The following is a 23,556-nucleotide window of genomic DNA, read 5'->3' on the forward strand; positions in this document are numbered from 1 at the left end:
GCTCATCTCTTCATTCTTTTTTTTTTTTTTTATCTTCATTGAGTCACTACTTTATTGGCAATAGGTAAATGCCTACCTGTTTCTCAGGAATTGTGATTATTCTGTTTCTGTACAAATATGTTCAAATTATTTTAAGAAAAATCCTTAATGCTACAGTTTTGTTCAACGATATTTACACAGTAACTTTACCCCAGCAATACCTCTGTTCAGTGCTGTTTCCATGTCTAACCATGAAGGTGATTTCCTATGTCACTCCACGAGTTAATTCTATAATTATCAGAGAATAATTACATGGACAAGAAAGGGATATTTTCACTTCACAAAAAACATTATGCTATGCTGGAAAAATGGCTCAGTGACTAAGAACACTTGCTGCTCTTGCAGAGGACCCAAGTTCAGTACCCAGCACCCAGGTCAGGTGGCTCACAGCCACATGGGCTTCAGGAGAACCTGATGCCTCTGTAGTTACATATGTACACACACACACACACACACACACACACACACACACACACACAGTGAGAGAGAGACAGACACATACATGCATACAGACACACAGACATAGACACACACACTATAATAAAAATAAATCTTTAAAGAGCATTATGTCAAACTTCCTTGATGCACTGAAATTCATCGGTCCATTTGAAAATGTTGATTTATAGGTTGTGTATTCAGCATCAACCCTAAAGCTGCAACTTGGGCAGTGAACAAGCCCCACGTGTTTGCTGCAGGCCCAGGTGGGCCATGTGTAGGTCTCTCTGTTCTTTCCTGGGTCTACTTCCTTGGTCAGAATGAAGCAAAGTAAACCAATTATGGATGCAAACCTGCTTGGCTGTGTGGCTGATCTCCACAGACAGATCCCCTCCAGAATTCCCAATGCCAATTACAATGACTCTTTTCCCAGTGAATTCTATTGGGTTCTTATAGTCTCGGCTGTGAAAGTACTTTCCTTTGAACTTTTCAATTCCAGGAAAGCTTTCCAAGGGTAGGTGAGCATCTGTGTGGTGGCCTGTGCAAACCAGGACTCCATCGAAGACAGCCACCTGCTTTGTCCCTCCACACTCAGTGACCACCTCCCACTGACCTGAAGTAGAGAAGTCAGGTTGTTTCTTCACAGTGCACACTGTGGTCTTGAATTGGATGTATTTGAGAAGGTCAAATTCTTTAGCATACATCCTGAAGTACTCCAGGACCTGGGAGTTGTGCATGAAGTTGGGGTAGTGGTCACTGAAGCACATCATTTCCTTAGAGGTGTTGATGATCACGGACTTGTAAATACTGGCCCTGCCTTCTTCACGGTTCTCCAGCGTTTTCACATGTTGCTGGTCATGGCGGCGTCTGGCAGTGTCTCTCTCTCATCTCTTCATTCTTAACATAGAACTAAAAGCTCCATCGATCTTCTGTTTGCCAAGGTCCTGAGGCTCTTACTGCAGGTGGGTTCACAGGAGAAGGGCAAAGGATCTTCCTCCTTGTTCTTTCCTCTCTCTTCCCCTCCTTTTCCCTCTCCCTCACCTCTCTTCCCCTCCTTTCCTCCCTCCTCTCCTCTCTCCCCCTCCTTCCCCCCTCTCTCCCTCGCCTTCTCCCCCCACTTTTCCCTCTAACAAGCAGTACTGGTTTGCACCATATGCTTAAACCTGGATATATTTTCCTTCGTCCCTCTGTGTCTTTCATATCTTGATATATTATTTCTTATTTTCAGTTCTTTTTAAATTATGTTGATAAAACTTTGCTAGTCAACACTTAACATTTCAAGCAGGTCCCCTCTCGCTTTCTTTATAGTTTAAGTTCTAAAACCAATCTATCTCTCTTCTTGAACCTTGAATGATGTTTTCTCTGATAGTATCTTTCACTGTCTCCATTTTGACTCAGCTCAGTCAAGTTGAAACAGGACACATTTCATACAAGACTGCGATTTGCTATTTTCTTTTAAGAAGAACAGGTGGACCCTGGGTCACTTTTCTCCCTAATCCCTTCATCACTGGCTGCCAAATGTCTGCTCTGTGCTCTGCATGGTTCCTGCCCCAGGAGGGAGAGGAAGGGTGTCAGCAAGGGCTACATGAACACCCTGCCTCAGGGAGCTTTATGACACTGATCTTTACGGCACAGCCAGCACTGTCTGGTCCCAGCTTTCTATGCCGAGGCCACACGGGCATCTGTGATCTTCCTCACCTCCTCGTGCCTTGCGCTGTCTACCAGAGGCCATGGAGAAGCCTCACTATTTTCTTTAGTGTCACCGTTGCAAAACCCACGCTGGACTGCTGTCACTGTGCCACTAAAACTGGTGGGCTTCCTCTGCAGCTCTCCCTGCTCTAGCCCCACTGTCTGCCTGTGACCTCAGTCCTCTTCCTCCTCCTCCTCCTCCTCCTCCTCCTCCTCCTCCTCCTCCTCCTCCCAACTGAGGGAACTTACAGTTTCCACAGCTCTGGTTCAAATGCTCCAAGTCCAAGCAATGGTGCCAATAACTTTGCTGTTTCCTTCAAACCATCCCAGGTTTCGGATCCTTTGCATATTCTGATGGGAACCAAGAGAACATTTCGAATACTGTGCTCAAGTACTCATCTTCCATCAGTCTCTAACTTTGTCTTTTGGCTACTGGCCTAGCCACTTTCACTTAGGAGGTATTATTTAATTCCATAAATTACCCTTGAAGCTATTTTATAATCCTGGTTTTAAAGTTCAGTACGTAGGATTCATGAAAGTATATTCATGTAGCTGACTACAAGTGAGGCCCAAGACTAGAACCCACCTTTGACAGTAAAGCTTTCTTTCTTTCTGCCTCTGTGCTCTCCAGATAATGACCAGGCTCACAGAAGCAAGTCCAGCCTTTGGTGACATGGGGTTTTGCTCCTCTCCTGCTGTGTGACACGGGAGACTCAGTTTTTATTTTAGTAAAATGTCAATAGCAGCAGCCTAATTTAGTCTCAGAAGTCAACAAAAGAACATACTCAAATGCCCTTAGAGATGCTGCAGGTGGAGTAAGTACTCAGGTGGCAGTGTGTCAGAGCTGAGATGCAACCAGGTTTTTGTGATATGGGAAAGCTTGCTCAGCAGATTTCAGATTTCACTTGTGGAATCTCACTTGCATGACTATGATAAGGACTGAAGTATGAAAAAGAAAAACAGAAATACACAGAAGGAAGGAATGAAAACTGCCAGGTGTTTTCTGCAATGATGCAACTGAAAGTCTCAGACTGTTGGTGGCAATAAGGGTTGCTAGAATCACCTTGGAGATAACCCTTTGGCTACATCTACCGAGGTTGAGCATACAATGGCATTGATGTAGCACCTTGGCTTGGGAGTGTGCACTCAGATGAACATCTTCGCGGCAACACTCCTCAGAGTAGCCCCTAAGTGTGACCTGCCAAATGAATCCTTTCTTTTAATAAGCTGCTTTGGGTCATGGTGTTTGCCATAGCATCATAACGAAATAAGAACACTTACTATATGCTAAGTGTTTACTCTGTATCAGATTTTGATGCCCGCATGAAGAAAGAGAAGATATTATAATTCTACAAGTCTGTTAAGAAACTCGATTCTCAGAGAGTTAAATAATTTGCTCAATTCCCAAACTAGCACAGCCGTTCATTGGTGTGTGGGGTGGATTGATAACAAAATCTTCAGATGCTTAAGATCCTCATGAAAAATGGAGTAGCACTTGCATATTATCTATAACTTATGCACATCCTCCTGTGGACTTTAAATCAGTTCTGGGTTACTTACAATGCACTGTGTAGGGAATAGTGGCAAGAAAAAACCTGCACACGCTCAATACAGTTATGTTTTGTTTCTGATGAGTTTCATTCAGCTCATGTTTGAATCCATATACAAGTGTGGAAGGCTCCCTGTATATGATAGAAATCAACTCAGACTTGCAGGTCCTCTTCCAGCAACAAGGTCTGAACAGAAGTCCCCGGGACTCAGCTGGACTTCCAGGGGCCCAGCCTGCCCTGGTCCACTCTGTTGCACTGCAGCTATGCCTTGTCCCATCCCACGTCACCCGTTGCCTCCTCTGCTGTAGCGCCACAGTACTGGCAGTCCCCTCGAGTCAGTCTTCTCATTGGTTTTCAGTAGAAGGCACTATGCCTGAAGTCTATCTTTCTGACATTTATTTCAGTAGAGTTCAGGGCACCTTGTCCCATCATTCACAGTAAGCTCTAGGCCAGGGATAGCAAACAGCTTTCACCTCAAAATTTCTCTCCAATCAATTGTTAGTGGCTGCCTGGAGCAGGCCAGTTAGCAGGATTGGAGGGGGGGGGGGCACTCACAGGTAGAGCCTGAGGCACTCACTAAAAGCCTGGTGTTTCAGAGGCTTGGGGGAGGGGGAGGGACATCTGATTCATCACAGCCAGTCTCTGTGGCTCTGTGCTCTGAGCACTGTTCACCTTTATCCAGGCCTCAGTTTCCATTCTGGGGGAAGAAATGTGTTTTGATTTTGCAGCTGTCTTCTGGTAGAAGCGCACAAGAAGGGAGATCCCACTGACATGTGGGATGCGATCCCTGGGAGGCTCACAGAACAAAGCCAGAGCAGCAGCCAAGGCTCCTGGAACTTGCACTGTCCCTCTTGCTGCTGCCCGCGGTCTCTCTAAGCCTGTTCCAGATGATTGCGGTTTGTGAACTGAGAATTTAGATACGCGGTCTGACAGAAGGTTTTCTTCCCCTTCGGCTGGGACTATTTTTGTAGAAGAAGCTTTAGCAAGCTTTTGAAAACAGAATCTCATTCAGTTACACATTCAATGAATTGCCATCTTTATTGAAAAGGAGAAAAGAATCAGGTTACCTGAAGTCAAGATGGCCTCTGAGCACCAAGAACACATCTTTTGCCTTAAAAAGAAACAGTGTGGAAGAAGCGCGTTGACTTATAAGCATTGACTTAACAGTTGTGGGTAGCACACTGAAACAAGCTTTTCTTTCTCTTGGGTCTCCTAGTTGGTTTCTTATGAGTCTTTCTGTCTCTCTCTCTTTCTCTCTGCCTTTAAATCCCTCAATATGTTCCTCCTATGTGTTTTTTAGTTTCACTAAAATTTCAGTTTCCTTCTGGTTCTCACTGAAGAGGCTCAGTAAAATTTACGACTCATACCCCGGAACTTCCAGAAGACTGCTTTAATGTCTGTGAACTGACTGCTGTCACTGAACCATGAAGATGCAACTATCTGTTTCCCTGCATGATGTGGTAGTTCCTATGTTAATCCCAGGGAAATGAAGGCCTTGGCTAATAGAAGATGCTTAAAGCAAATGGACAATGTGAAAGGCATGGGAAGCTAGATCTGGAAGGAAGCACAGAGGTCATGTCAGCCTCTTGCTTCAAGTGAATGAGACCCAGAGAGTTGAACAGAATGTTGATGTCACCTCACTAGTAAATGGCAGGTTGCAGATTCAAACCTAAGTCCCTGAATTGTAGCCCAGAATGCTTATCTCAGTCAATCAATCTGTTATGACCTCTGGTTCTGCTTACTATAGGACATATACTCTAAAGCTCCATTTCATTGAAAGTTTATGGATCAAATACTGCTTTCTTGGCATTAGATTGAGCTATGAATACCATTAACCAATGGCTGAAGGAGCATGGATGTTCATTTTGCATAAATTTAAAGGAATCTGGAAATAGCAGTTGAGAGTTAGTTGACTGCTCCATCATTATAAGGAACTGAGGCTTCCTTCAGCCTACCACTTTGTCTTCCTCAAAGAATGGTTCTCATCTTCTGGGGACAAAAATGGTGTTTTAGTTAGAGTTTTATTACTGTGAAGGGACACCATGACCAAGGCAACTCTTATAAAGAAAATCATTTAATTGGGGCTGGCTTACAGTTCAGAAGTTTAGTTCATTATGGTCATGACAGGCAGACATGGTACTGGAGAGTAGCCCAGAGTGCTACATCTGAATCTGCAGGCAGCAGGAAGAGAACAAGACACAATGGGCCTGGCTTGAGTATCTGAGACCTCAGAGTCCTGGCCCAGTGACATACTTCCTCCAACAAGGCCACACCTACTCTAACAAAGCCACATCCCTAATAGTGCCACTCCCTATGAGCTTATGGGGGCCATTATTATTCAAACCACCACAGATGTGTGTTTAGGCCTCTAGCACATACCTACTGGGCCAAATACCTCTTAAGGTAATTCCTAGACACCACTGTATATTATTGGCACTTCTATTTAAATACTATGGGTGGGAATTTAGTCACAGGGCTACAAAAAACTTCAAGTGGGTCTGGGAAGCAGTCTTGATTCCCTAGGTGATATGGTGCTATATAACTTTCTTTCTCAGAAAATACCAAGACTCACTCCCCCCTGCCCATGACTCTATGAAAAATAACTGCTAGAAGAGAGGCGGCTCATTCACAGAGTTGACTTTAGACAGGATCTCCAGGGTCACAGCTTTTGGGAGTTACTACCCACCCATGCTAGGGTGGTTTTTGTTGTTCTTTGATTCATCCATGCTCCTATAAGGCACCCCTCACCCATGCTCTTGTAAGTAACCCAGTAAAAATAGGGATTCACCGAAGTAGACTTGGTTGGATTGTGTCTTTGTTTTGCTGTCGGCTCCTGCTCTGGCATAAATAGGTGTTTGTTCATAGACCATCAAGAAAAGTCATGCAACACATGGGACCAGTTGAGCATCAGAAGTTCAATGCAAAGGCAGAAAAGTATGTTGTAGGAGGCCAATTAGTCATCTGTGCTTCCACAGCCAATTTCACCACTTAAATGAGACATTTGAGTGTTTTGTGCCCAAGGGTTGTCAATTCGCTGAGTTTTTTACTCATTATTGCATTTAATATGCAGATCAAGCTTATGATGGGTGCGCTCTAATTTGTCTCATTTTATAGATGAAGACTCTGTTATTTGATATTTTAAACAGTTGCCCAGCAAATAAGTGGGAAAGCCTGAATCAGAGCCTTTTTCTAGTATCAGAATCCAGTGCTCATTCTGACTGGTTAAAGCACATACAAGGGAGAAAAGGGAGAAATCCACAGCTGAGTTTTCTGGCCATCAGACTGGTGGGTGACCACAGAGAAGGGACCTGGCAGTGGCCCTACTGCTTTTGTGGAATTACTGACCTGTTTTCTAAATCAGATTAAAATCTGGAGGTATTTGACATAATCATCTTGATTTTTGTATTTCTCTGTTGTTTATTAGTAATGTTTGTAGCAGGAATCTTAAAAGGTCTTATTAATTAAATCAAACCTGAGGCCAGTTATTGGTGTGAATCCTGGAAGATCAGAGAAGTAGAACAAGCCACAGCTTCTTTACCTCGACAGTTCATCAGCTGATCCTGTTTCCTCAGACTAGAAGCTTCTGTGTCCTCATCCCAATGGCTATCAGCTGAACTGCTGCTCGAAAGCCTGAAGCTTAACCAGCTAAAAGCTCCTAGTTTCTGGTCCTCGTGCCTTATATATCTTTCTGCTTTCTGCCTCACTCCCTGGGATTAAAGGCTCACTTTCTAGGATTAAAGGCATGTGTCACCAAGCCTGGCTGTTTCCAATGTGACCTTGAACTCACAGAGATCCAGAGGGATTTCTGCCTCTGAAATGCTAGAATTAAAGGCATGTGCTACCACTGCCTATCCTCTATATTTAATATTGTGGCTGTCCTGTTCTCTGACCCCAGATAAGTTTATTAGCGTGCACAATATTTTGGGGAACACAATACCACCACAAATGTTCATTTATAAATTAAGACAGCACATTTTGTTTTGTTTTGTTTTTGCATCTGAGAAACGAATGCCCTGTGCTCAAGCTGATGGAGGAAAAGAGGAAGTAGGAAGAACTGAGAGGCTTACAACAATGTTATGTCCAATGAAACTATCACAGTTTAAGATATTCTCTTGTTCCTTCTGCCCCATGTCTAAAAGTGTCTCCCTCTGAATCTAAACCATGGCTGAGGCTGGAAAGGTAACTCTTCAGGTAAGGGTGCTTGCCTGTTGACCTGGGTGCAAACCCCGGAATTTGCCATATAGGAACAAGGTGAGCACTGACCCCACAAAGTTTTCCTTTGGCCTCTGCACACATGCTCCCCACATTATGTACTCAGACACTGATAACAATAACAAATATTTTTAAAAAGAGCTCTAGCTGTGGGTATTCTGTCATTTCTGGAAGATACAATCTCACATCAGATTTCCTGATCCTCTGCTCCCTCTTCAGACATGTTCCCTGCAGGGGTTGTGTTGTAGATGAAATCTCAACAATATGACCACCTCAATAAAACCTAAACAATGACAACACCAACTAACACTGTAACATGGATGGGGAACTCTCATGGGGGCCTCAGCCTTAGATAAAGAACTACAGGAATTGATAACTGCTGAGAGAGGGAGCATGGCCTTTCCCAGGGATGAACCCCTAGATGACGATCCAGTGTCAAGTGATCAGCACTAAAAATCCATACACACAGATGACACTAAAGAGACATAGCAGGCTGTATTTAAATATGTATTCACTTATATGTGTATGTAATAATAATAATTAAAGAGTAAGAGAAAGGGAGTTAGGAGAGTGAGAGGATTTAGAGAGAGAAAGGGAAGGGAAAAGTGATATAATGATATATTAATTTTTTTTAAAAACTCTGCCTGGGTGACTTTTTGTTGACTTTTAGTATTGAGCCTCATTTCTTTATAGTAACATTCAAAACCATGAGGCACATGGACACTGGCTACCCCTTGACAACCTGGCTACTGTGCTTAATTACATTCCCTTGCAATAATGTGTTGCTCTCACCAGTGGAACTATAATATTTCCCTTTGTACTGTAAGCACTGAAGGTGGAGGTGTTCATTGTATCCAAAGAAAATTGATTCAGTATCTCCCATAGCTACTTACTGATTCACATTCATGTTCCATTCTGCTATTTTTGGAACAAGAATATCTAATTTGTGTTCTTTTTTTCTTTTTCTTTTTCTTTTCTTTTTTTTTTTTTTTTTTTCCGAGACAGGGTTTCTCTGCATAGCTATGCGCCTTTCCTGGAGCTCACTTGGTAGCCCAGGCTGGCCTCGAACTCACAGAGATCCTCCTGGCTCTGCCTCCCGAGTGCTGGGATTAAAGGCGTGCGCCACCACCGCATAGCTAATTTGTGTTCTTATTGAACATGCCATTGACATACCTCTGTGTTCCTTTCCAGGGATCTGTAGTTTTCAAATTATAAATCAGTGTCAGTACCTAAGAAGAGAATTTTTAGCACTGAGTTGTGGTTTCAAACTTCTTCCTCCAAGCCATAACGTATGCTTCATGGCCCCAGATAGTTCCATCTTTTGTAGGTCTCTGTCCTGTGTCCCCCTCACTAGGCTGCTGTCCTGAACCTATTCTGAGTGTCACTGTGAAGGTATTTTATGGATGTTGTTGTCATTCACAGTCAATTCATTTTATGCAGAGAATAATCACTTAGATAATTCCGTATTGGGGAGGGCACTCACACAATCATGTGAAAGGCCATAGGAACAGAATTGAGGTTTTCAGAAGATGAAATTCTACCTATGGATGGGGAACTCCTGCTTGAGGCCAAGAGTTCCAGTTTGTTCTTATTCTACCTGTGGATGGGGAACTCCTGCTTGAGGCCAAGAGTTCCAGTTTGTTCTTAACTCCCTGCCCTGTGGATTTCAAACTCATCCAGCCAGTATACAGAGCTGTAAATTCCATTACAACAAACCCCATAGCATGTACCTCCTAGTCTGTTTCTCTAGAAGAACTCTAAGGGATACAACTGTTCTCACACTTAGCTGGAAGACTGTGTATGACCACATAGACCTGGTGGACTGTAGTTTTCAGAACCAGTCTTTCTGTTATACCAGTTCAGAAAGCTCCAGACTCTGCTGTGCATCTGCCCTTCAGCATCACACACAGGAAATCTAAGTATTCTGTTTTGAGACTAGGGCTCATTTGTTCCAGTCTAGCTTCAAACTCTTTATGTAATGGAAGATGATTCTGAATTCCTTACTCTCCTGTTTCCACTTCCAACATGATAGGATTACAGACACACGCCACTGTTGCCTGGTCCTACATAAATCTGAGGATCAAAGTTAAGGCGAAGCAACACTCTACCAACTGAGTCAATTCCCAGCCCCAAAGAGGGACCTCTTAGAGTGGGTTTAGTCTTCAAGAACATGTGTTTTCAAGTACCTTTAAAAAAATTTTAAAATCAATCTTATTTTTTCTTTAAATAATTCCTTTTAAGGAAAGATGTTTTGCCACTCATTTCCAGCTCTTCTTCCTTCAATTGATCTTAAAAAAAAACTCATTTTTTCATTTATAAATAAAAAGACCCCCTCCCTTTTATTCCTCATTCACAACAAACATCAGAGTTAACAGCAAGCAATTATAGGCTCTCCTTTAAAAGTTGAAGCCAAGAAAAGGAAACTTACTGTTGGTGTTTGTCTGTTCAGCACTGTGGTAAACACCTGAGATCATGACACTGGGGAGATGGGAAAAACGCATTCTTATCTGTTCAAAAACCACAAAAGATCTACAGAAAAATGAGGAAAACTGCTAAGTTTAGCAAATGTACCTGGATGAAGGAAAAACCTAAACAGCTGATATCTTTCTGACCTATCAGAAATAGTGCACTGTTAAAGTAATTAATAAATCAATGCAATCTTAATTGTTAAATCAAAACAATATTAAATATCCCACAACACAGTATAAATGGTGATGTACCAAAGAGTAATCCTTTGAAAGAGGAAGAGAACTGCAAGACTTCTGTACTCAAATCTTAAATTCAAAGAAAGCAAATGCAGAAATATACCATGTACTTAGATAGGGCGACTCAACAGCAAACAAGAGAATCCTTCAAAAGTGTCTCCACCTCATATTAAACTCCCTCATCTTCAGGCTCTACAATTTTTCTATCCCTTCTTCTGCAATGTCCCCTGAGCCTTAGATTCAGGAGTTGTTTTGTAGATGTATCCATTGGGATTGGGCTCCATAACTCTGCATTTTAATCGAGTAAAATCTCACCAATATGACTGCCTAAACATGAGTTGAACCAGAACAGCAATGGACATGTTAACATAGAATGGTGTGGGGAGTTCATGAGGCCTCACAACTAACTATACAAGAACTACAGACAACTAAGGAATGCTGAATTGGGGTGGGATGTTGGGAGAGGAATGTTTTCCCCAGGGAAGAGCTTACCAATTTGCTATCCAATACCAATGCTCAGCCCTGGAAAATACATATTCAAGTAACATTATACAGACTGAGCAGGTTACATTTATGTATTTAGAAATACATATTATGTAACAACAATTAATGAAAAAGGAGGCCACTAATTTGAAATAAAACAAAGAGGAATATATGGGAGAATTTGGAGGAAGAAAGAGAAGAAGAAAATGATGTAATTATATGATAATCTCAAAAATTAAAAGAAATAACATTTTAAAATGTGATCTCAAAACCCTGCTATTCCAGTCCAAGTGTCAGTGATGCTGCTTTATGTGTATGACAAAGAACCTGTAAAATCCATACAACATGCACACATATACAATGCCTTAGTCTGCTTTTCATCACTGTAACTAAATTCTTGAGAGAAATAACTTAAGAAAGGAAAGACAGACCTTTGGCTTACAAATTCAAAGGCCTCCATTCATATTTACCTCTATTGCTTTGGGCCTGAGGTGAGGCAGAATACCATGATGGTTGGGAGTGTAATGGGCAGAAATGCTCATCTCATGGTAGCCAGGAAGGAGAGAGAGAAAGAATGAGGAGAGAGGGGAGAGGAAGGATGGGAGAGGAAGGACAGATAACAGATAGACAGATAGACAGACAGATAGATATCCTCTCAAGATGCTTCATCTGGTATTTTCTATTGCCTCCCAATAATGGTACTACATTAAAAATTCATCATCAAGGAATTAGTTTGTTGATTGGGTCAGAATCCTCAGGATCCAGTCACTTCCCTGAAACCCATCAGTTTAAGCCCTAAACACATGGACATTTGGGGAATATATAATTCAAAGAAACACAACACACACACACACACACACACACACACACACACACACACACACACACACAAATATCCAGGACCAAGACAAATTAATACAGCTTTTTCAGTGTGACTATTTTGAGATAATTGTAGGCTCATATGCAATTATAAGTAATAGATTCAGTGAACCTTTTATTTACTTTCCTCTCATGGAAATGTCCTATAAAACTCTACAGCCTGTACACAGGATGTTTCACTCACTATAAAGGTCCCACGTTGCTCTTTTATAGCCATGTCCCCTTTGTATAAAATGCCTCCTCTAATCCTTACATCTTGGAAATAACTCTTTCCTCTATTTCTTTTTTTTTTTATTTCAAGAATGTAATACCAGTAGGACCTTGCAATACACAGCCTTTCAGAATGGGTTGTATTTACTGCATGTAAATCTCTAGAGCTCCATCTAAATTGTTATGTGCACTGATAGCTTTTTTCCTTATTATTGCCGAGGTAGTAGTATTCAATGGTGTGATGTACTACAATTAATCCAAATACAAATTGAAGGCTATCTAGGTTGCTTAGAGTTTGGGACTCTTCCAAACAAAACTACTACAAACATTCTTGAATAAGCTTTAATGTGAACATGAGTTTTCTTTTCTTTAAGGTTCAGAAGCATCAGTTGCTGGGCTGTATGATAGTCATGCATTTGTTTATTTATTTAATTTCATGTTTGTTTGTTTTCCTTTTCCAAGGCATGGTCTCAGGTAGCCCAAGTTGGCTTTGGACTCACTATGTGACTAAGGATGACCTTCAGCTCCCATTCCCCAGTCTCTACTTCCCAAGTGCTAGGATTAAGGTTGTGCACTAGCATGCCTGGCTTGCATGCTTGTTTTTGAAGACATTGCAAAGTTCTTTCTCAGAGTTACTGTGCTATTCATTTTTCATTTGTATCAACAGTATATGACTACCCAGTGTCTCTATCTTTGACAGCATTTGATGTTAGCCCTATTGTGTATTTTAGCTATGACTATCAGTATGTAATACCACCTATTGCAATTTTAATTTGCATTTTAATGGCACACAACACTGAACATCTTCTCATGTACTTATTGACCATTGACATTCTCTTTTTTTTAAGGTTTCTTTTTAATTTTTGCTCAATTTGTGACTGTATTATTTGCTTTTTGACATTTCACTGAGAGTTCTTTATATGTTCTGTGTAGTAGTCCTTTGATGGATGTTCACTTTACAAACATTTTCCCTCACTCAGCAGGTTTTTTTTTTTGTTTTTTGTTTTTTAAAATCACCTTGACAAGATATTTTTCGGAGCAGAACAAAAGTGTAATTGTGATGTCTCTGAAAATCTACTTTTCATTTTGTGGATAATATTTTTGATATCAGAGAACTCTTTACTTTGCCATAATTTCCAAATATTTCATCTAGAAAATTTCATAATTTTGTTTTACATGGAAGCCCTTTATTAAGTTTGACTTAATTTTATATATTACAATATATAATTTCTAAGCTGAATATCTTTATTTATTAATTTTTACTTTTAGAAGTAAATTATTCTATAATTTTACTAAGAAAACCAGAGGCTGGGGAGATAGCTCAGTAGTAAAATGTTTATCACACAAATTAAGGACTTGAGTTCAGATCCCAAGTTCTCATGTAAAAAGCTATGTGAAGAGTACATGCCTATAATCCTAGTGCCAGCCTGATGGCCAGGCAGACTAGCTAATCACTCCACATTCAGTGAGAGACTCTGCCTTAAACAATAAGATAGAGGGAGATGAAGGAAGACAGCCACCCAGTTTTGACTTCTGGCTTCCACTTGCTTGCACATATGTGAACATGCACATACATTTACACTACACAGGTATGACCCCACATATATGTATGCACATATGCAGTTGTTCTTTTTAAATTTACTTGATTTATTATTTTTGTAGGAAGAAAACCAAGTATGCATCTGTTTCTGAGTTCTTGTCATTCTGTTGACCTGTCTGTCCATCCCTCCTAAAATGACACACAATCTTAATAACAATAGATATGAAGTAAACTTTGAAATCAGGTAGATGGTTTCAGATGGTTTCTCTTTCTTTTATTATTGCTGTTCAAAAGTATTTTAGGTTTTCTAGTTTTTTTGACTCTCTAAATACATTTCAGACTAATTTCTTGTATATCTACAGAATAACTCACTTGGAGTCTGATCTGAGTTGCTCCCAATTAGGAAAACGAGTATCTACTTTACATCGATTCTTTCAATTCAGAAACATGGTGTGTCTCTACACTTATTTATATACTCTTTGATTAAAAAATAGACATTTGTACATTTCCTCTTCTCATCAGGATGACGTGAACGGTGAGGGTGGTGGGGCAGGGACCGTCCCGCATCTCTCATAGTCTCTAGCCCTGAGTGCATCTCGGAAACAAGAGCACTAAGTTTAGCTGCTGGCTGGATGACTGGTTCGCGGTTGACATCTCCCTCAGGGTGTTTCTTTCTCTTTCCCCAACCTCTTCTCATTCCCATGTAATTTTTTTTTACAGGCCACCGGCTTCGTTAGGTTTCCTAAGAATCTGTCTCACTGAGCAATGCCATTTAATTTCAGCGAGGGCGGTGGCTGAGAGAAATTCATTTTCCAGTCTTCAAGCTTGATTCATTCAGAGTAACTAATACCCACTTAGACCTATGTTGTACAGTTCGTTCCCAATTCCCAGCTCTTTAGTGAGGATTACCTCTCTGTTGACCAGAGCATCTACTTAGTTCCGGGAAGAGATCCATTATCTGGAACACAGCAGTGTGCTCTAGACTATAAAATTATCTTGTGTAACTGTGGAAAGTCTGTTTGAGGATTTCAAAATACAGTATCAAGAACACTGAATGAGCATAACACAGTGCTTCATATGTGCAGCTCCAGCACACAGGCGCCTATGAATTAGAGACTAGTTTGAGCAAGAGAGTACAACATTGTCACAACCAACAAACCAAATAAGAATACAAATAGTTACACTGAACTGATGGTCCAAAGGCCTGAATCTGGTTCAGACTCTCTTACACACATCCTATACACTTTCTTAGCTTCAATATTTTGTCTGTACAATGAGTAAATTTGCAATTAATCACTGCAGGGACCCTCTGAGTTCAACCTGCGTGCTGTGTGGTTATAGATGCCCAACTTTCACTACAAAATGACAAATGTAACATAGTTTCCCTACTAGCAGTTAGAAAATTAAAGCTCTGAAGATCATGAGATTTGTCTAAAACTATTCAGAACATCATAATAAAATTAAACATTTACACCTAAACTTATAATCATACAGTCGGTGCACAGGTGATATTTAGAGTACCTCTATCTCCAATCTAGGAGCAGGCTATCTAGAAGTGTAGGAAAACCCCGCCTCTACGGGCCAATGGTCTACTGAGAGAAGTAATGATGCAAACAGACACCTCGCAGTGTTGTGGTGACGGATGCTGAGATACTTGGGAGGAAAGAGGAAAGACACAAACCTAGGCAGATGACAGACGGAGTCTGCCATTCTAGAGCTTTGTCATGTGCTTTACTCTTTCTCTTGTTATTTATTTATTGGTGTGTGTGTGTGTGTGTGTGTGTGTGTGTGTGTGTGTGTGTGTCCATGCATGCACTCACATGTGGGCACATGTATATGCAGGCCAGAGGTTGAGCATGGGCATCTTCCCTCCATACTCTCTGCCTTACTTTATGGAGATAGGTTTTCTCACTGAACTTGGATCTCACTGATTCTGTTAGCCAGCCTATCAGTACTCAGGGATCCTTGCATCTCTGCCTCTCTAGTGTTGGGATTAATGCTGTGCACTACTGAATGTTGCTGGCACCATATCCCATAACTTAGTTACTGGACAGAATAAAAAGAGCACCCACCTATCCTGCTGTCTGCTTCCTGGTCTTCCCGGAAGCGAAGCATGCCAGCTTGATGCTCTTGCGGCCATGGACTCTGTGGTGCCTTCCCTGCTGTGACAGCCAAGACTCTCTGAGACTGGGAGTCAAAACAAATCCTCCCCACAAGTTGCTTTTTCAGGTCATTTGTCAGTGATGAGGAAAGCAACTGGTACTGTGATGAACCTTATTTGTTCCAGAGTTGAGCTCTGACTTAACCTCCCTTTGCCTCTCTTTTCCAACACTCTTCCTTGAATTTGAATCGGCAAACATGGGAAACATGTGCCTTTGCCTGAAGTTGACACCCTTTGAATATTTGAACAAACACTTAGAGCTCACTATACATGACAGTAACAGACTTGATGACCATGGTAGACACTTGATGATCGGGTTAGACAGGGCTCTCTAGAAGAACACAACCAATACAATGAACATGTATTACAGAGTGGATTTACTGTATTGGCTTATATGATGTGAGCTTGTGGCTCAACAATGGTCATCTGCATGCCTAAGAGTCTGAGAAGCCAGTAGCTGCTCCATCCACAAGGCAGCCCCCATCTGGCAGGGAAGGCCTATAGGATTCCTAGAGAGGTACAGGTTTCAGTTCACATTGGAAAGCTGATGAAACTGGTTTCTACCATCAAAAAAGAATAGCAGCAGCATCAGAAGCAAAGTAGATGCACTCACCTATAGATGGGACAAGGAGAGAGGAGAATTTTGGGAAGTGGAAGGCTGGGGGAGAGGAGATGCTGCCAGCCACCATGAGGAGAAGCATGATATAAGATACCGGTAAGTCACAAGCCATGTGGCAAGGTATAGGTTAATAGAAATGGGTTAAGAACAGATAGCAAGAAGCCTGCCATGGCCATACAGTTTATAAGTAATATAAGTTTCTGTGTGTTTAATTGGGCCTGAGCAGATACAGGAACTGGGTGGACATAGGAATACTCCAGCTACACTCACCATCAGGGGCTAAAGGCAGGCAGGCCAGAAGCAGAAGCTTTCCCCTCAGAATACCTTATACCTGGGCTACTACAGGATGGTGCTGCCCACTCAGAGAGAGCCATCCCCACTCAGCTAATCCTTCTAGGACGTACCATTTCAGACTAGTCCAGAGACATATTTCTTAGTTGAGCTCAGAGTCAATCAAGCTGATAAACCAAGATTCAGCCTCACAATGACTTCATGTCAGTTTTTATTTCAGAGTGTATTTATTGAGCCTCAGCTGTATTCTGGGTCCTGTGCTGTATAATTTATACTTGTTTGCTTCTTTGTCATCCCTCAACTGCCCAGGTACCTACTCTCTGGAGTGAATCCTCCAGCGACTCTGTAACCTCATGATACCAGTTGGGGATTAGGTCCTATCTTCTTGAATTCACAAGGGGCCAAGCTTCTGGAAAGATATTCACCTTCTTCAGGAACCTCACATGCATCTTTTGAATAAGACCTGTTCATATTCATTACTTTTTGTGTTAAGCAATGACCCTCGTAGTATTTCAGGACATCTCTTGTGTTTAGTTTAATATATTTCACCATCTATCTTGCCCTAGTTAAGATTGTAGGGAGAAGGGGAGCACTGCTAACAGAATTAGAGATTTTTTTCATTGTACTCTTTGTACTTAGCCATAGTTTGATGTCCAGCAACAGATACAAACCATTCTTCACTCTGAAAGATGGCTGTGAGAAGAACTGTGTTCAGTTAGAACTTCAGAACAAGGAGCCAGGCAGTCTGGATTCTGATTCTGCCACTAAGAAGCTGATATCAAACGAATCAAGCCTTTTCTCCTCATTTTCTTCAACCATAAACTGAGAGTGTTAATAAAGGGCTATACATTAGAAGGGGTGCTGAAGACTATGTGAGTTAGGATCTGGGAAGCCAGTATAGTAACTCCATGACTTTCAGCTGCTGCTTCTGTCCTAGGTCATCTAGCAGTAGTAGCAGAAGATGTAGAAGAAACAGTAAGTGTGAGAGACACATTTATCTCTTAATAATACAACACAAAAATGTGATGATTCATATTCGATACAACCTAAACCACCTGCATAAGAACAGCCATTATTGCATGGTGATTTCTCCTCAGTTAAAAAAAAAAAATCAAAGCCAAAACCAAAAAAGCAAACAAAACCAAAACCCTTCTAAAATACCCACCTTTGTGCTCTACAAATAATTCTCTAAGGACTGATTTAACTTACTATTTGGAAATATTGTGGAAGAGAGAAAACATGATGTTGCACGCGATTAACTGACATTCCCGAGTCACCTGCCTGTGACAACAGCACCAGCATGCCACCAAGTGTCTCCTACCCACACTTTTACTAGATTACAGTGTGGATTCGGGGACCCTGGATCTCTAGAGCATTATGAATTTGTAATAATGATACTTCCCTGGGGTTCGATACTAGCCTTGCCTTGGGATCACTGTTCTGTCATGTGCTGTGCCTCTCTATTATGTTTGGTGATACTTTAGTCCTGAAATTGCAAAGCTGGCCCATCCACAACAATGAAATAGTTTTCCATAGCAGGCACAACCCAGAGCCAGAGGCTGCAGAAAACCAGAGCTTGGAATGCTACAATTTAGCGGAGGTGTCAGGTATCAATTAATACATGCCATTCAAGAATTTTACTCTCTCAAGAATCCTAACAAGACCTTCTGGGAAGAACAGCTTGTCTTCCTTTCATAAATAATACACCAAAAAGAATTAGACAAGCATACAGCTTAATGCACTGCATATTTTCTTTATACTGAAAACCCTATTTAAATGCCCTATAAGAAAAAAAAAATTGAAAGACACTCCTGTGCACATATCCCATTCCTGACACTTTCAAGTTGTTTTAATCTACTGCTAGAAGAGGAGAAAGTCATGAAATTTCTCATTCCACGGAGGCAATTTAAAAGAAAGGGAACCAGACAGCACATTCAGAATGAGGGATATTCTGACATCTGCTTTGAGGAGAAGGTCAACTCAAGGTCAAAGACAATGTAAGAAATTGCTAAAAGGTGGGAGACTACACTTCCTGGACTTAGGGATTATGGCAAAAGTCTTGCCTTCCTGGAATATCCTCAGAAGGATAGGGCTTCTTCAGTGAGCATGAGTAGTGTTCTGTCGACAAAGAACTTATTTTTTTCAACATCAAACCTCAGAGTAACTACTGAGCTCCATTAGGGAGTCCAGGCTCCATCTGAAAAGGCAGTAAAATCAACAGCCATAGGCACTGGACTTACTCCTTAATTTCTACTTATGTCTTTATTAGTTATTTTTATATGTTTTAAAGCTATATTTTTAGATTTTATGTTTGACTGTGGGCTGTATTTATATTTGGATATTTGACTTTTGTTTTTTTTTGGTGCTTTCTTTTCAAGTAATCTGTCTTTGTGTGTGTGTGTGTGTGTGTGTGCGCGCACGCACGCGTGTGTGCGCACGAGAGAGAGAGAGAGAGAGAGAGAGAGAGAGAGAGAGAGAGAGAGAGAGAGAGAGAGAGAGAGAGAGAGGTTTGAGGCAGGGCCTCACTCTGTGGCCCAGGCTGTACTAGAACTCACAGTGCTCCTCCTGCCTCAACCTCCTGTCTGAGCTACCATGTCTGGTTTGCCTTTCATCTTATACATGGTGATACAAGTATTTTCTTTATGCATTTGCTAACTGTTTCTAATCAAGTGTTTTCATCCTATTTTCACTAGAAACCTTGTTTTACTTGTCACTTAAAAAAATCGAATGGATAAAATTTAAAAATACAACCTGGGAGTGTTCCTTGCAGGTGAATTTAACCCACTCATCCTGGTTCTGCTGCTGGTGTCTGTTTGTCCTTAAATCCTGGGTTTTGCAGTTGGTCCATTGAGTGTTCCAGTTGCTTCTCCCTCCCTCCTGTGCATACCTCTTGTCTTTTTCAGATTTTCTTCATTCATTTTTAAAGCATTTTATTTGTCTAAAACTAATTTGCTTATAGTTTCTAGTCATTATCATTTCAGTTTAACAATGTTGTTGACTGTAGGCAGAGTTTTTTTATTGGGACCACTGGCCAGCTCTCAAGTAACCACTCAGAGACATATTATTAATTATAAATGCTCAGCCGATACATTAGGCTTGTTACTAACTAGCTCTTACAACTTAAATTAACCTATATTTCTTATTTAGTTCTACCATGTGGTTCATGGCTTGATACCTCATTTCCTACAAGTCCTACTTGCTCTGTGTATGTCCTGAGACTCCTCAGACTCTACCCTTCTTCTTCCCAGTGTCCTCCTAGTCTGGCCTTCCTGCCCAATCTCTTCCTGCCCATCTACAGGCCAGCTATAGGGCAGTGTACAAAAATAGTTCCACAGCAATTGAAAACTAATTTGCAAATCATTTTTACCCATTTAAAATACAAAGATTAATGGATTTTTTTGTAGTAAACTTATTCCCATTATACAATGGTCTCCACAATTTAACAGTTTTATCACTGCAAAAATAAAGACAGTATCCCTAAGCACTCTCTATCACCTCTTACTGTTCTTCTTTCTCCCTCTGTAGGCCTCTTCAACCACAAATACTCTTTCCCATAATGAATGTGCCTCATCTAGACACATCATATAAATGGGAAAATACAACAGGAGTTCATTTGTCATTGGCTTTTTTCATTTACCATGCTGTTTAAGAAAGTTATTCTTCTTTTAGCTTGAACCAGATCTTCATTCTTCCCATCAGTGAACCACACTCTAGTTCATGGATATACTCCATACTTCTGCTTTTTGGCTACTATGAACACTCAAAACTCTGTATAGACACATATTTATATTCATTTGGGGTAAATATATGGGAGTTGAGTTACTAGGTCATTTGTAAACACATTTTTAAACTTTTGAGGAAATGTCAACCCTTCTTGAAAGCAACTAGACCATTTACATCCCATAACAGTAGATGAGGGTTCCAGTACCTCCATATGTCACCAACCCTTGCTATTATGTTCTTTTAAAATTTTAATTATTGTGACATACATGTTTGTAAATGTTTTGGTTTGAGTTTTTCTAATGATGAAAAGCATGGAATATGTTTTCATGCCTCTATTTCAATTGATGTATCTTCTTTGGAGAGATGGCCACTGAAATCTTTTGAGCATGATTTTAACTGTGTCTGGTTTCCCTCTCAGTCCATATACTAAAGCTGCAGTTAATATGTGAACGAGTGAAATTCAGCAGTAAGTTGGACTAAATTCTTGCTTGTTACTTCCTTATGTATCTCACTTCAACTTCCCACCTTCACTTTGCCCTTCACCTAGGATATTCTCTAGTGATTCTTTTTCAGAGGATTCTTTTTTCTTGAGTTCATGCATCTTTATAAAGATCATTATTTCATCCTCACTTTCTAATGAAATTTTGATTCTAGAATTCTAGGTTTTTTTTTTTCTATGATAAAACGATGTGACCAAAAGTAAGTTGGGGATCAATGGGTTTATTTCAGATTATAGTTTACAGTCCATCATGGAAAGAAGTCTGACAGGAACTCAACCTGGAGGCAGAGCTGGAGCCGAGATCATGAAGGGGCACTGCTCACTGACTTGCTCCCATGGCTTGCTCAGCTACCATTCTGTATAGCTCAGGATGACATGCTTAGTTAGAGGTGGCATCACCCATAGTGGGCTGGGCCCACCTTGTTACTGTGGCAATAGGAAGGAATCTATTTCTTTTACATTTCCTAGTGTTTCCAAATGAATGAAATGAATATGCACACACACATATAAAGGATACAAATCCATTCTGATAACAGTGAACCAGTTTCATGACACAATTAAGTTGTTTTTCTTCTAAGTCATCATAAAACGAATGGTCTGTTAGTTCTTTTGTGTCGTTAAATTTTAAAAAATTTATTCAGTGTATAGACAATTAAAATTACTAAGTAATTCTTACATAAAAGGCAAATGCATATATGAGTACAGTATCACATAAAGAAAAGAGAACAAGAAAGGCTAAATATGAGAGAAAAAGGAAGAACTGAATTCAGTAATGGACATGAGTAAAAAAAAAGAATTCTAAACTTGAACTAATTTTCGTTCAGAATTTGGTTTTTCACTTTTTAATGTAGCTACTATAGTAGTGCATGGAAGACTGACTTCTTCCTTTGTAGGTAGGTGAATTTTCTCTTCATTTCTTGGATGATTTCCTAATTTCCCCCTGATTGGAGAGCTGAGATCCTTTCGCATGAGGTCGTCTGGTTGTTGAGCAACATTTACAATTTTTTAATGGTGCCTTTCTTTAGTTCTGAGAAGTATTATTTTTTAAAATTCACACCTCTAACACAGCTAAGAGCTTGTTAAAACCATGTCAGTCACCCCTCTTTTTCATTAGACATAGGTTCTGAATTTGCAGTTTCTCCTTCACGGTGATGGCTTTCTTTGAATCTTCTAGGAGGACTGGATGGAGACTCTATCTTTGCAGCCTAGTTGCTCTGTTTGACTCTACCCTGTAGAATGGAGGAGAGGAGCTATGTCCTGGAATGTACTCATCCTTTCCAGGGAGGCCTGAGAAGGGATGAGACCTATGCCTGGACAGCTTTAAGGGGTGACCTGTGCTCTGGAGTGGATGACCCCACCCCCACGCCCCCACCAGACAGTACCAGCCAGACACCTGGGTGCCTTCCTTGGTCATTTTTTTAATCCAAATTCTTACAGCAGTGCTTTGGCCTGGAGGCAAGCCCCCCTGGAGTGGCCAGATGCTCTTCTTGGGAAGGGAAGGGAAGTCAATCTGATGTTTCCCTGTGACTCTAGGTCTGTCACTCCCAGTCTCCTCCTTTTCTTTGTACCCATCCTTGATTGGCAGGTGAGCATTTTCTAGGGCATTTCCTCCATGCCTTTTGGGATATACTTCCCACTTTCATACCAATCCCTCTGTTTTCTGATTTAAAACAATTTATTACCACTTTTGGACAGACCAAGAGCTTCATATAGCTTGGAACCTCATTTTGGATTTAGTTTTTAAGTACCACTTTCTGTGGTCTTTTCCGATTTGGTGTGGGAAAGAAGCTGTCGTGCAGTCGCGTTCTGCAACAAAAATCAGTGGTTCTTTATCGGAAGGCAGAGTCCTGTGGCCATTACCATTCTCCTCGTTCTGTTCAGTCCTCCAATTGAGAGGAAGAAACAGTGCGAGAGATGAACTTGGAGAGCCCTTTGAGCCGCCTTTCAGGAAGGGGCACCTCTTCAGTAGCTCAGGGCTGTTTATCCTATTTACATGTCCCATAATGACAGGTGCCACCTGCAGCAAAGGGACAAAGGGGGTCTTTTCAGAAGTGTGGGGCAGAATCAGAAGCTCAGCTATAGACAAACCCCAGCTGGCTTCCTTTCACCCTGTCAATAAAAGGCCCTGTGCTTGCACTGTGGCTCCATTATCCCCTGCAGCTTCAAAGCCAGGACAGGCTCCTCCTATCTCCGATGCTGACAGCAGCTCTTCCGCTGAGCTCTGCTTCCTGGTGCAAACGCAGCTGCGCACACTCCACATGGTCTTTGCGTGTCTTCTTCTCTCCTCAGACTCACCAAGGCCAGCAAGACGTTTCTTCCAAGAGCGCTCCCTGCTCCAAAGCAGGCCCAGCGTTTGGCTTTCTGGCTCGACACTTCAGTGTTCTTTTATCTCTAGATTTACTTTTTAGTTTTAGAGATGCCACAACAATTATCAGCAAGCATCCATGGAGTGATGCTGTGAGTAAGTCCCTTGGACACGGCAGGAGAAGTTCATAGTCTCAGAAAGGTATCCCTGCAGAAG

At 41.2% G+C, this 23,556-nt stretch overlaps 1 protein-coding gene across 1 annotated transcript; it reads right to left on the reverse strand.

The window, feature by feature from the left end:
* Nucleotides 1-617: 617 nt before the first annotated feature.
* LOC119087492 lies at nucleotides 618-23,295 on the reverse strand. The gene is made up of 4 exons (XM_037203326.1): nucleotides 23,173-23,295; nucleotides 22,896-23,052; nucleotides 4,485-4,672; nucleotides 618-1,325 (listed from the first exon to the last, which is right to left on the reverse strand). Exons 1-4 carry the CDS (start codon nucleotides 23,293-23,295, stop codon nucleotides 687-689), a joined length of 1,107 nt encoding a protein of 368 aa, XP_037059221.1. The 3' UTR covers nucleotides 618-686.
* Nucleotides 23,296-23,556: the final 261 nt, after the last annotated feature.

Source organism: Peromyscus leucopus, chromosome 2 (genome assembly GCF_004664715.2).
Source record: "Peromyscus leucopus breed LL Stock chromosome 2, UCI_PerLeu_2.1, whole genome shotgun sequence".
In the NCBI taxonomy this organism is placed as follows: domain Eukaryota; kingdom Metazoa; phylum Chordata; class Mammalia; order Rodentia; family Cricetidae; genus Peromyscus; species Peromyscus leucopus.